Source organism: Colius striatus, chromosome 5 (genome assembly GCF_028858725.1).
Source record: "Colius striatus isolate bColStr4 chromosome 5, bColStr4.1.hap1, whole genome shotgun sequence".
Classification (NCBI taxonomy): domain Eukaryota; kingdom Metazoa; phylum Chordata; class Aves; order Coliiformes; family Coliidae; genus Colius; species Colius striatus.
Window position 1 is genome coordinate 12,019,009 of NC_084763.1, and position 12,187 is coordinate 12,031,195.

Consider the following 12,187-nt stretch of genomic DNA (forward strand, 5'->3'; position numbering starts at 1 on the left):
ACTAGGTGACTTCATGTAGTACAGTGAGAAAGTTTAGTGTAACAAGTTTATCGCATCCTGAACTGCAAGGACTCATTATACAAGACCTTATTTCATTAAAAATGTCTTGAGGCAGCTATTTTGGTCCAGACGTCTTACTGTGTTTTCAACAACTAGAAGATAATCTGCCTCTCAACAGTGAGCAATGCTGTCTGATCCTCAACCAGAATAAAGCAGTTTACAGAGGCAGGTAAGGGAAGAATGTGAGCCCTTTCTACCCTAATTTGACCAAATGCCTGGTTGTGTATTGCTTTGATGAAGAATGGATGAATCCTTTTAGGCTTTGAACAGCCTAGAATTGCCTCATGAGTTTTCAGGGATAAAATCTGATTCAGAAGATCATGAGGCAAGAGACGGAATCTTTGTCTCCAAGAATCTAAATTATTGATTACTTGTAAGTATTTCAGCTATTTCTGTAAAAGACAGAACTTCTTGAAATACAGAATAACACAGCCTTGTAGACTGCAAGAGTAACGCATTTGTGGCAAAAGAAATAACTTCAGTGTGCCAACCTTTCCTTTCAAAGCTATCGGCAGACCTGATCACACATTGAAAAATTCTCTAATGTAATTCTTTACGTAGGTGCTGTCAATTGCAGCATGACAGCTGCAGTGTTGACTTCACTTTTGCAATAACTTAAAATTGACTCTTGTCTCTTGTCAGTTGTCTTCCTGAAGAAACTGAGTGCTCCACTTCATGCTGTTCTATAGAGAAAATTAAGTCAATTAAATGCAGCAGAACACAGTCTCATTGTTGAATACAGCTCTGATCTCTTTTTTTGTCATTGTTATTAGATTAGTTAGTACATCTTTCAGTTTCAGTGCATAGTTGCAGTTAACATCCTTCCGTATCAGTTGTGTAGAAATTCCCAGCTCTTCAGAATCCACTATCATTTAGCATCTGGAAAAAAAGTGTGTGTATATGGGGTTTTTTTTACTAAGTAAATAGCTTTTGCACACACATCATAGGCTGCTGCAGTGTTCCAAATTTCTTTCTGGAGCATGTGGCATTATGGATCCAGATTAGCACATGTCATATAGAATTAAGGTTTGACAGGCCACAGATTGAAACTTTCTTGGCACTAGTGAATACCTGGCAGTTCTTTGGAGCATCTCAAGTTACGAGGTTTGTTATGTGAAGGAAGTTACTGTTCTATAGAAAATGTGGCTTCTCTGAATTCCAGAATAGTGGGTTTGCTCAGCTGGGGAGAACACAGCTTTTGGTAAAGGTGGCTCATGAACCGTCTTCTCAGATTGCACACCCCAGACAGCTAAATAGTGTAGTAGAGTATCTGTGCTTAAGGCAGGTTACAGTTGCACAGATTTAAGTACAAGCAAGTAACTCTAAAGGCTATCTAATTTCTTGGTGGAAATGTTTAGTTACATTGATATTCTTCAGATGCTGTGTGTTAAAGGGTGGTGCTTTTGCTGCAGTCTATATGGGATCAGCATCATTGCAAATTAAAACCTACTGAACTCTGTAAAGGAGCTGTTCAGTCCCTGCGCTGTCCATGTTTCATGGAAGTGGATCAAGTGCCCTAACATAGATCTACAGAAAGTCTCTTGAGAGAGAAGAGTCTTAGAACTGCTCAGCTGATTTCCTACAGTAAAATCACAGAAAATGAAGTGATTTTTGGTTGTAGTCTCCTGTCAGTCAAGTCAAAATTTGCTTTTCAAACAAGTAGCTTTAAGCAGTCTAGTCATAAAAGCCTTAACTGACCGTAAACCAAATTGTTGGTGTATCTCCAATTTTGTCCTTTTGTTTCCTACCACTTGATGAAAATGAAGTTCATGTGTATTTTGAGATAACCTTTTCTAAAAGAATCTGTCTGTGACTGTTTTTGCATTCATGTTCTTACATCTCTTTTAGGTCTTCTTTGATTTAATGAGAGAAATTAGAGCCAGAAAAATGGAAGACAGCAAAGAAAAGAATGGGAAGAAGAAAAGAAAAAGCCTAGCTAAGAGGATCAGAGAAAGATGTTGCATTTTATAATCAAAGCCCTCAATTCCTTTCCTATCCCGACCATACTAATAAAAACCATAATTTATAAGCATGCTATGGAAGGCTCAAGTGACTGAAATTACTCTTAACATGTTGGAAATTGTAATGTACCACTAAAAGCATGAATTGGAGCTGCACTGAAAGTCAAATTCACTGAAGAAAAATGATGTTGGCTTCAAGAGAAGCAAAGTTCAGTCCATTTCATAATTGCCTACCTTCTCACATTTCTTCTGAATGTAGTGTTTCATGGGCGGTCTTTTCTTTAATAGTGAATGGGGTGGGGGGAAGTAATACTTGGTGGGTTCTTGTAAAGCATACTTTTTTTATCACTGGTTATTGTCAATTCATCTTGTCTTTTGTTGCCTTGAAAATGACAGTTGTGAACGTGCTACCTAATGACGCGGTCTGCAGTTCTTTTGCCAGGCAGTTACGCAAATTAGAAGAGTAACGTATACGTGAACAGTTACAGTGGGGAAAATTAGATGTGGTTCTGCATTACTTGATTAACCTAGAAGAGTGATGTAATCTTTTACATTGAAATATTTGAATATGCCTTAATTTTAAAACCTAAACATAGCAGGTCGCTTGATCAAAGGTATTATCTGGATTTTGCTGCGTGGAGACTGTCCGTACGCGTCACTGTGTGGCTGCCCTCGCCGCGGAGGGCAGGTAGGTCAGTGCTCTCACTAGCTGTCTGCTAGCAGCAGATGTGTGCCATGCTGTGGTATTGTGGGTGGTGCAGAGCATATTCTGTCATCTGTAACTTGGTAAACAATACGCTATCTTGAAACTAAAAAGGCAGAATACATGTAAGACTAGAGTCGTAAGCCTATGGCACATACAAGCGTAGAGTGATCCTTTAAAACTCGACATGCTGGTACCTTCAACCTTCCCTTTGGAGAGTAGATTTTTGTGTAGATGTTCCTTGGGTTTGAACTCCCTGGGGCTGGTGGGACTGGAGCTGAGTCAGTAGTGCTAATGTGTTTTGAGTTATGTCTGGGAAATTCTGGTGTGATAAGTTCACTTCTTTTGTGTTCCTGATACTCAGCTATGGGAACCTGGTGTGTTATGCTGAAGTTCTTTGCAGATTTTGTACCCTTTAGTTTATGTTTTCAAACGAGGAACACTGTAACTACTTTTTCTAGTTAATGTTGATATTAAACAATCAAATATGCTTTGCAATACAGAAAGGTTGACCATGTGCATCCAAAGTCCCCAAACAAAACGTACTGCCTCAGTTGCTTCAGAACAAGAGTGGTGGCACACGATTAGTATGCTGCATCATAACTGAAAATACGGAGGGACGTTTGGACTCTTCTGGGGTAAGACAGGCTAGATCAGTTCCACAAACTGTTACACTTTTTATACCTGTGTAAACCTATAACTGACAGTTTAAAACGTGCTCAAGCGCAGTAGGTAACAAATATTTAACTTTCATGCTAACAGACATTTTAGGGACTCTAAGTCTTTAGAAGTTATATTTGTCACGTTAAATATTTATCAATAGGGATTTTGTATGTGCGTTTAGTAGACTGCCAAGTGCAGAATTAAAGTTACTTATGTAACTATGGCAAATAAGCCAGTCTTCATCTTACTGTGTACTCATTTGGGTCTATTTAGCCAGGGAGTCTAACCACTATTGTTGTGACTTTGCTTTGGAACCTGTATACTGGGAACTGAGGTGTTATGAAGCCACTGGACACAAACTTGTCTTGGCTGATGCCTTATCCTGTCCTTTTATTTGCTATTTGAGCCATTGAAAGATGAATAAACTTCCATTTTTTTTAAATACTTGTGCGGTGTTAATTGAATACTGTATTATTGATACACTTTGCTATAACTGATGCCACTTGTCAAGCAGTTAAATATTCCAGAAACCTTTTTCATGGGCTGTGAACCAAATTGTAGATTAAACCTATTTAGTCTGACAAAAATCCACTTTGTAAAAGCTGCAACTATGCACGTGCTGCTTTTTTATCCCTACTTGATATAACAAAGAATATTGGAAAGCAAGCAAGCAAACTGAGGTCTGCTTGCTCTAGGAGTGCTTTTCCATAAGAATGGAAAGTGAGATTAAAACAAACAAACAAAAACCCCAAAACAATACAAAACCCACCCAAACAAGCAAACAAACCCCAACCTATGTAATCTTTAATAATAAAAATGCATTTTAGGACACTTTCTCCTTTCCACTAGGGGAGGAGAAGGTAACTGTGTGCTTCCTCAACCTGTAGGGAATGTAGCTGAAATTCTGTATCCAGCATTTGGGTACATCTTTGAGAGAGGCATCAGACAATGATAAATTTGCACCACTGAGGAGCATTTGGTTTTGCCTAGTTCTAAGGCTATCTGTTCAGAGTGCACTGTGCCTGGGAGTATTTCCCCTGCTGCTCTTCCAGGAAGCTGAAGATACTTTCTTACTTGGTCAGAACCAAAGCCTCCCATCATGTTTGCCTCAGAGTTAGCCTGATGCCAGCAGTAGTGTGACATGCATTGCAGAGAGAGACACCTTGATTTGTAACAAGCTATAAAGTCTAACCTGCCATTATAGTGAATTCTTATACCATCTCCATTTTTCTGGTAGCTTTTTAGAGCTTTACAAATCTAAATGACTTTCAGAACTTGTGGCTGAGAAGTCTGTGGCCTGTTTGGTAGTTTCTGTAGCTGCCTGATGAGCATTCAGTAGATTAATGATAGCGGCGTCCAGCAGTTCTTTGGCTATACTATAACACGTCATGGTGTGCAGGAGGTGATTCCCCATCCCTAGAGACCTTGCTAACTTCAGCATGGTGGGCAGAATGACCCCTCTGACAATTCCAATGGCAATCATAATGCATTGAAATATACACTCCATATCTGAGCCTTATGCTTACTACAGTCATCTGCAGGAGCAAAATATATGTGAAATACTGACTGAAAATCTCGGGTTCCTTTTTGAGATACCAAGCTTTGATTCTCTTGTTCCAGAGTCAGAGAAGGTAGATGATTGTAGTCCAGTGCAGAGCAAGGGCTGGTATTACCTGAGTACATATAGTACACTAACCTCTAACAAAACTGGATGAGAAGGTAAGAGCCTACAACAACTGAGAAATGAATAGAGAAAGCTTACAAAACACCTTCATTTCTGAACTTTCTTCCCTTAGTGTCAGATGTGTTGGTGTTTCAACCCATGTGGACACACAATCAGTCGTGTGTAAGCAATTTCCAGCCTTGCTCCTGCCAATTTTTAGCTGTGATTTTGTCTTAAGTATCTGGGTATGTTTTAAAGAGATGGCTCGTGAGAGAAACCTCTCTGTGCATACTTTTGTGGGAGCTTCATCTTCTTACCAAGACTGAATGGTAGGAAAGATGCCAACATTGCTGATACTGGAGCGTAAGCTAATCTCTGATCTAAATACAGTGATAAGATTGGATTATTTTTGGTTGAATATTCATTGTCAAAGAAGTGCTGAAATGCATCCCACATGAGATCTGCCCAGGATCTCACAGATACCAGGACGCTTCTCATTTTCAAAAGGATCCAGTCTGGATCTAACCAGCCAGCTAACTGGTACAATCCCTGATGGGAAAATATTCAGAAGATACAATTTGATTTGTGTGTGCTACTGTCTTTTTTTCCCCTCACTTCTTTTTTTCCTTTGTGCAGAAAGGAAAAACACTGAAGTTTAAGTTGTTGGAAACACTGATGTACCTCCGGTGTCCTCTCAGTTAATATCTCACTCGGTAATCATTAACACTCCCACAGCACTTACTGTGTGATACCTGTTTATGAGTTTCAGTGGGGCAGTTCCAGTTTTACAGAAGACTGTTCCATCTTAGGGGTGCAAAGGAGAGCATCAGAATTTATCCAGTGACAGCATTAGCAGGGTTAGCACTCCCATCTGATGCCCCGTGCGAGGCAACGGCCCACTTTATTCACTCTTCTGTTAAGACTGTGTAGGAAACTGTATGTGTAAAGATATTTGAAAGACATATAGATGAGGTGCTGAGGGATGTGGTTTAGTTTAGTGATGGGCTTTGCAGTGTGAGGTTAGTGGTTGGACTTAAAGGTCTTTTATAACTGTAATGATTCTATGATACCATACTGCTTTTATTTCAAAGCAGTCAAGGGGGGTTATCTAAAAAGCTGAACATCAATGCCAATGTTAAAAACTGAGGTCCTAGTAGCATGGGAACACAGGACTCTGGCAAAGGGGATAACTGTGTTACACTGTATGTGTCAACAGAATTCCTGCATGTAAAACAAAGATTGTTTCTGGCACAATTTACACCTGTGAGGGATTGTGAATGCCCCTGGCAGCTGAATACTGTAAAACAGATCTGAGAAGGAAGGACATTGCTGGTATCTCAAACCTGTCACACTGAACTGTACTTCAGTAGTAGTGCCTCTCAGTGTGGGCTTTACTTTGTGTAACATCCTCCCACAGTATTCTGGAGAGTATTCTGGTGTTTGTACATTCTCTGCTTTATTAATATGACATGGTGTTGCCAAATAATGGGGAGAAGGATAGTTTTCAACCTAAACCTGTTTAGTCTAGAAAAGAGGAGACTAAGGGGAGATCTTATTAACATTTATAAATATTTAAATGGTGGGTGTCAGGAGGTTGGGACATCCCTTTTTTCTATAGTAGCCAGCAACAGGACAAGGGGTAATGGGATGAAGCTGGAACACAAAAGGTTCCACTTAAATATAAGAAAAAACTCTTTCCCTGTTGAGGTGAGGGAGCCCTGGCACAGGCTGCCCAGGGAGGGTGTGGAGGCTCCTTCCTTGGGGGTCTTCAAGACCTGCCTGGACATGTTCCTATGTGACCTGATCTAGGTGAACCTGCTTCTGCAGGGAGGGTGGACCAGATGATCTCTAAAGGTCCCTTCCAATCCCTACCATTCTATGATTACCAATGGAGGGAGGTGAGCTGAGGGAAGGGCAAGGGGTTTGCCAGGTCTGGGAATAAAATCTGTCATTTGCTAATGATGTGAAGCAGGCTTTGCCCTCACCAGGTGTTAGGAGGGTAGCTGCAGCTGCACCAGGGTGGGCAGAATGACATCCATCATGGATGACATCCCTGGTGCCTGTGGAGACATGACTTTGAGCACTGTTTGGAGGTTAATTTCAGATGGTTTAGGAACCAGTTTGTTATGCTGGGAATGGACAGGAAAAAGACACACTATAACATTGATTTAGAAAGACATACCTATTCACTTATTGAGCTTGGTAGTGATCTGTTCCTTTCAAATAGGTATTACAGCCCCACCGATTCTCTTACACCTTTCTGACGATCACAAGTTAAACATTCAACTCTAATATTTTACAAAAAGGAAATCACTCCACTCCGCTCCTCAGTCAAAATGTCACTTTTTACGCAGCTTAAGCTTCAGTTCTCCTGGGACCTCTGCAGCTTCCCACTGATCCTGGGAAATTGGTCCTTCAAGAAGACAAGAAAAGGACCCTCCCATCGGGGAGGGGTGGGGGTGGGGGGGTTAAAGATGATTCTTTCCAGGTTTTTTCTCCTTGTCCATCTCTATTTGGATTTGACTGTACTTGTTGCAGGAAGGCAAGAAGATGAGGAGGAGGATCTTATTCCCACCACCTGATGGGAAGCAGCTGTCATCCATGGCAGCTGAGGAAGCACATGGTGGGCAAAGAGAGCTGCAAACCAGATACATCCACTCTCTTTCTTTTCCTGGCAACATCGGTACTGATTTTTCAGGCATTTAAGTCACAGGTGAGGTAGCACCTGCAGTAGTATCAGACCTATGTTTTCCCCACTTCTCTGCCTTCCTCTTCACAGAGTTCACTCTCCTTTCTCCCTGCAACAGGGTAGGCAGTAAATGATTACAGCCTAGGAGCCACTGATGTTTTTAATCCTCTCTCCTGTGCGTGTGCTGTGAGCAGAGTAAGAGGAGGTTGGAGGCAGCTTGGGAGGAGCCTCATTCCCAGACCCCAGCAGCTGTGAGAGCAGTCACACACTCTTTTTCTGCCAAAGTTCTGGAGAAGGATCTGGGATTTGAAGGTAACACAGTTATTCTTCTTCCCTTTGCTTCTTTTGAGTGGAGAAGGCTGGAAGCTGTCCACTTTCCACCTTGTTGTTCTTAACTGATGCTGTGACAGCTTGTTGGTTGTCACTGTCCCAAGCACGAAGGAGGAGGATGTCTTTGTAAGATGGAGCTTGTGCCTCGTGGATGCCCTGGCTGAGAATGGAGGCATGACTATAAACAGCAGTTTAGGTGCTATATTTTAGATACTAACCGTTATCCTGAAAGTAATGAATTGATGTTCGTCTTCAACTGAGCTCGGCACGCCTAGTGTGCTTCTGTTGTAGTTATTTTTTACTTTTCACTGGTTTTATGAAGAAAACTGATGAGCTAGGGTTTGCTTTTTTTCAGTGCAAGAAAACAAGAGACCTGTTGGCTGAAACACTGAAAGACTGATGTGTTAAATATTAGTCATCCCTAAAGAATGAGCCTAAGAGAGTAATCCCTCTGTTTTATCTGATAACTGACAAAATGCCTACTGAAATAGCCTGGGGAAGTGTCAAAAGAGCAGTTAAAATAATGCACCATGTCTATGGATAGCAGTTTGCTGTGGGTGGTTGTAGCTCCTGAGAGTGTCAGAGCTGACTTGAGGAGGCAGGTGCTAGGTGCCTTTATCTGCTGCTTGTGGCAGACTTACACTGCATCCAACATGAAGGAAGCTCAGAGAATTTGGCTGCCCCTGTGCTGTTAGATGAGTAGTTTTTTTCATTCACAAGGCAAAGTAGATGACAATAAGGTTGTGCCACTGCTTCTGGTTTTGCAGCGTTCTTTAAATCTGCAATGCAACCTCGATACTTTTCATGAACTTCCTACAAACTTTGTAAATGATAAATTTGCATAGATAAGGTGCCTAAAGTGTGAGTGTTAATGTGCAAGGGCAGCAGTCCAGAGAGGCCATTGCTTTAGTTCTCTTCTAAAAAGAGATTGAGGCAGATTGCACCCTATTTCAGGAATGGCTGTGATGGTCACTGGGGCAGTACACAAGTCCAGATGGACAATGCAATTGATCCATGAAATGCTTCTGTTTGCAGGCAGAATCATAGGATCATAGAATTGTTTGGTTGAAAAAGACCTTTCAGATCATCAGGTCCAACCACTAACCTCACACTGCCAAGCTCACCACTAAACCATGTCCCTCAGCACCTCATCCACTCAGTTTTTAAAAATCTCCAGGGTTGGTGACTCCACCATCTCACTGAGCAGCCTGTGTCTGATAACCCTCTCACAGAAAAAGTTCTTCCTAATCTCCAATTTAAATCTCCTCTGGTGCAACCTCAGCCCATTTCCTCTGGCCCTGCTGGTCACTGTTTCTGAAACAAGCCAGGATGCCATTGGCCTTCTTGGCCACCTGGGCACAGTGCTGGCTCATGTTCAGGTGACTGTCACTCCAGAAGAAACCACAACTTAGAGCAAGCTCCTTACTATAAGGTTTGTTTTCTACTTTATAATCCTCTAGTCACATGAGTACCGTTACGACTATGGAGTGCAGAACAAAATGGTGGAAAGCTTTTCATTTACCTTCTATTTCATTTTGATATAAAGAACTTCATCCTTTTGTGAGGAAAAAGGAGATTAAAACTGCAAGTGTTTAAACCTTTCACAATAAAATTAGATTGTCTACATTACACTTAGAAAAGCTTGTCATGGTTGGTCATTATTTTTAAGTACAATCAGGAAAGAAGTGTCAAGAAGAAATCACAAAGTCAGTTGTTTCCACCAATTGCCTTTGTTACTCATTTCTTTGGCTATTTGCACAGCTTTGTAAAGAGCAGGTATGAAGTGTAGTTTGTGGAAGCTTTCTGTGTCCATCCAGTTGAGCTGGGTTTCCACAGGATGGCAGGACACCACTGACCCTGATAGGGGTCAAAGAGCAAGCCCTCAGTCTGAAGTGGGATGTGCTCCTCAACTAAATGATTGGTGTGCAATACCTGTCCATTTGCCCATGGATGGGGTTTTGGGCTTTTTTTCCCCTTGTACTCACTTTTAGAAACACCTGAGGTATTTCCTTGGAAAAACATGCCTGAGAGAGCCTGAGAACAACGGCACCCCCTCAGAGAAGGGGTCCATCTGGCCCAATATTTGGTCTCCAAATTTGCCATCCATCAATGGAATGAAGATTTTGCTTTTTATATGCACTCTTGAAACTTGATAATGCTGATGTGATCAAATTACTGACACCAGTCAGACACAAAGGAAGGTTTTTAATTCGTAAACTACAAAAAGCCAACCTTCCAGCACACACATGGTAATGAGTTTGCAAAACTTGTGCAATTAGTGTAGAAAGTTGCCAGACTATGCCTGCTCAGTTACAGAATCCAAACATTTTTATATCATCTCAGTGTGAGGAGACAAGCCCTTCCTTGTGTCCAGAAGTGGATCTGAGGGATCAGCAGGCAGAGAGAGACTAGAGACCAATTCTCTTATCAGGAGCATCTCCTGTCCAGAGGGCTTCAAGGCCAAAGACAGTCTTGAAGGAACAAGGATTTCAAACAACATGGGATTTATTAGATAAAACCCATGCTTGAACTGGTAGCCAGTACATGTAAAAACCAGCTCTTCTCTGTAACTCTAGGAAAATTTAAAGTCACAAATGAGCTCTGAATGTTTCACCTAGTGGCTGATGCACAGATTGGTGTCAGTGGGACAGGGCCAGAGCAGCCAAGGGCTGTGTTTCGGTTAGAATGAGTTGTTGTTTGCCAGACTGTGCTTTGGGCAGGAGCTGAATGTTCCAGGTCTGAAAGGCTTTTCCACCACAGCAGTGTCAGCTCCACTCACTGGTTTTTCAAAGGCTGCCACATTTCTGTGGCAATCTGTTGGCAACATCCATCCCAGCCGGTGGCTCTGGTTACACTTTGGTCTCCTCTGGGCTGTGGCTGCCCTAACCATCCCTGAGATGACTCCAGGCTGAGAGAGAACAGGGCTTGGGCATGTGCTGGGAGATGTGAGCAGCCCATGGGAGCAGGAGGCAGGTCTTGCTCCCATGCTCAGAAGCCAGTACTAGGGTCAGGAAGGAATTTTCCCGCGGGGCAGATTGGCACTGGGCCTCAGGGATTTTTTGCCTTCCTCTGCAGCATTGAACATGACCCCTTGTCCCAGAGCTGCTCCTTGGGGCTGTTCTGGTGAGATATCTTCTGCTCTGTGCTGCATACCCAAGGTCAGGAAGCTTTCTAGACTCCTGGGTGAGCCCCATAAGAGACCCTCGGAGTAGCTTCTTGTCCTCTGTACATTGAGCATGGCCTTTTGCCCCAGGACTCCTTTGGGCTCATCTCTCACCTGCAGCTCTTGCCCCTCCAAGGCACCACTTGTGCCCCAGCTCTCTCTGGTTCTCGCACAGCACATGTTTGTAGCAGGAACAATCTCTGCTCTTCCCTTGGCTCCACTTCCACAGGTGTTCATGCTTGTGCCACACAGCCTGTGTACTGTTCCAGACACTGCCTGGTCTAGGACACAGTTATGGGTCTTCAATCCCTCTGCTAGTGCAGGGCTGGGAAGAAATATCATCAGAGATTTCCCGTGCCTGTGCTGGTAGGGAAAGGAGGAAGTAGGAAGGAAAAAAGAAGGGAATGGAAACAGGGTTGTTTTAAAAATAATGGGTTTTGCTGACACTAAAAGGTCACCACTACCCACATTCAGTATTGGGAAAACAAAGCAGTCAGCCTGTTGCTCATAGTACAGGACGTCTGCTGCAAATGTCTGACACATCCAAAAAGTTAGCCCTTATAACTTCTGATGCAGAATTCTCTACTTAAGGTGTAGGATCATTGTGTCACCTTCCTGGGCAGTGTCAGTTTGTTAAAAAGGTTAGTTCTCACCCCAAAGTTTGAATAGGCAACAGCAACAACGGGTTTAGTTTACTTTTAGGAGCTGTCCCAAATGCAGAGGCAACCCCTAAGAGGGAAGGCACTTACTTGAAGGATGACACATTTCTTGTAGCAGTACTTATGCAAGTTGAATCTTTGATTTCACGTCCTTTCCTATGCTGACCTCTAGGGAAACTTTGCTGAAAAACGGTTTGCCAAAGCATTTGTGCAGGGAGCTACTGTGGCTTCAAACCAGGCACTGCCCTTCTTATTAGAGACCAGGTATTTGGTGTCAAATCCAAAGCAGGGCTTCA

The 12,187-nt window shown here is 42.5% G+C and overlaps 1 protein-coding gene across 3 annotated transcripts in view; it reads left to right on the forward strand.

Annotated features, from left to right (window-relative positions):
* RALA (RAS like proto-oncogene A) overlaps nucleotides 1-3,829 on the forward strand; it is a 28,875-nt gene extending 25,046 nt beyond the window's left edge. For all 3 annotated transcript variants that reach the window (XM_061996604.1, XM_061996602.1, XM_061996603.1), the window contains one exon: nucleotides 1,909-3,829. In XM_061996604.1, coding sequence (XP_061852588.1) covers nucleotides 1,909-2,031 — 123 coding nt within the window. In that variant the 3' untranslated portion in view covers nucleotides 2,032-3,829. The remainder of the gene's footprint in view (nucleotides 1-1,908) is intronic.
* The last annotated feature ends 8,358 nt before the right edge of the window (nucleotides 3,830-12,187 follow it).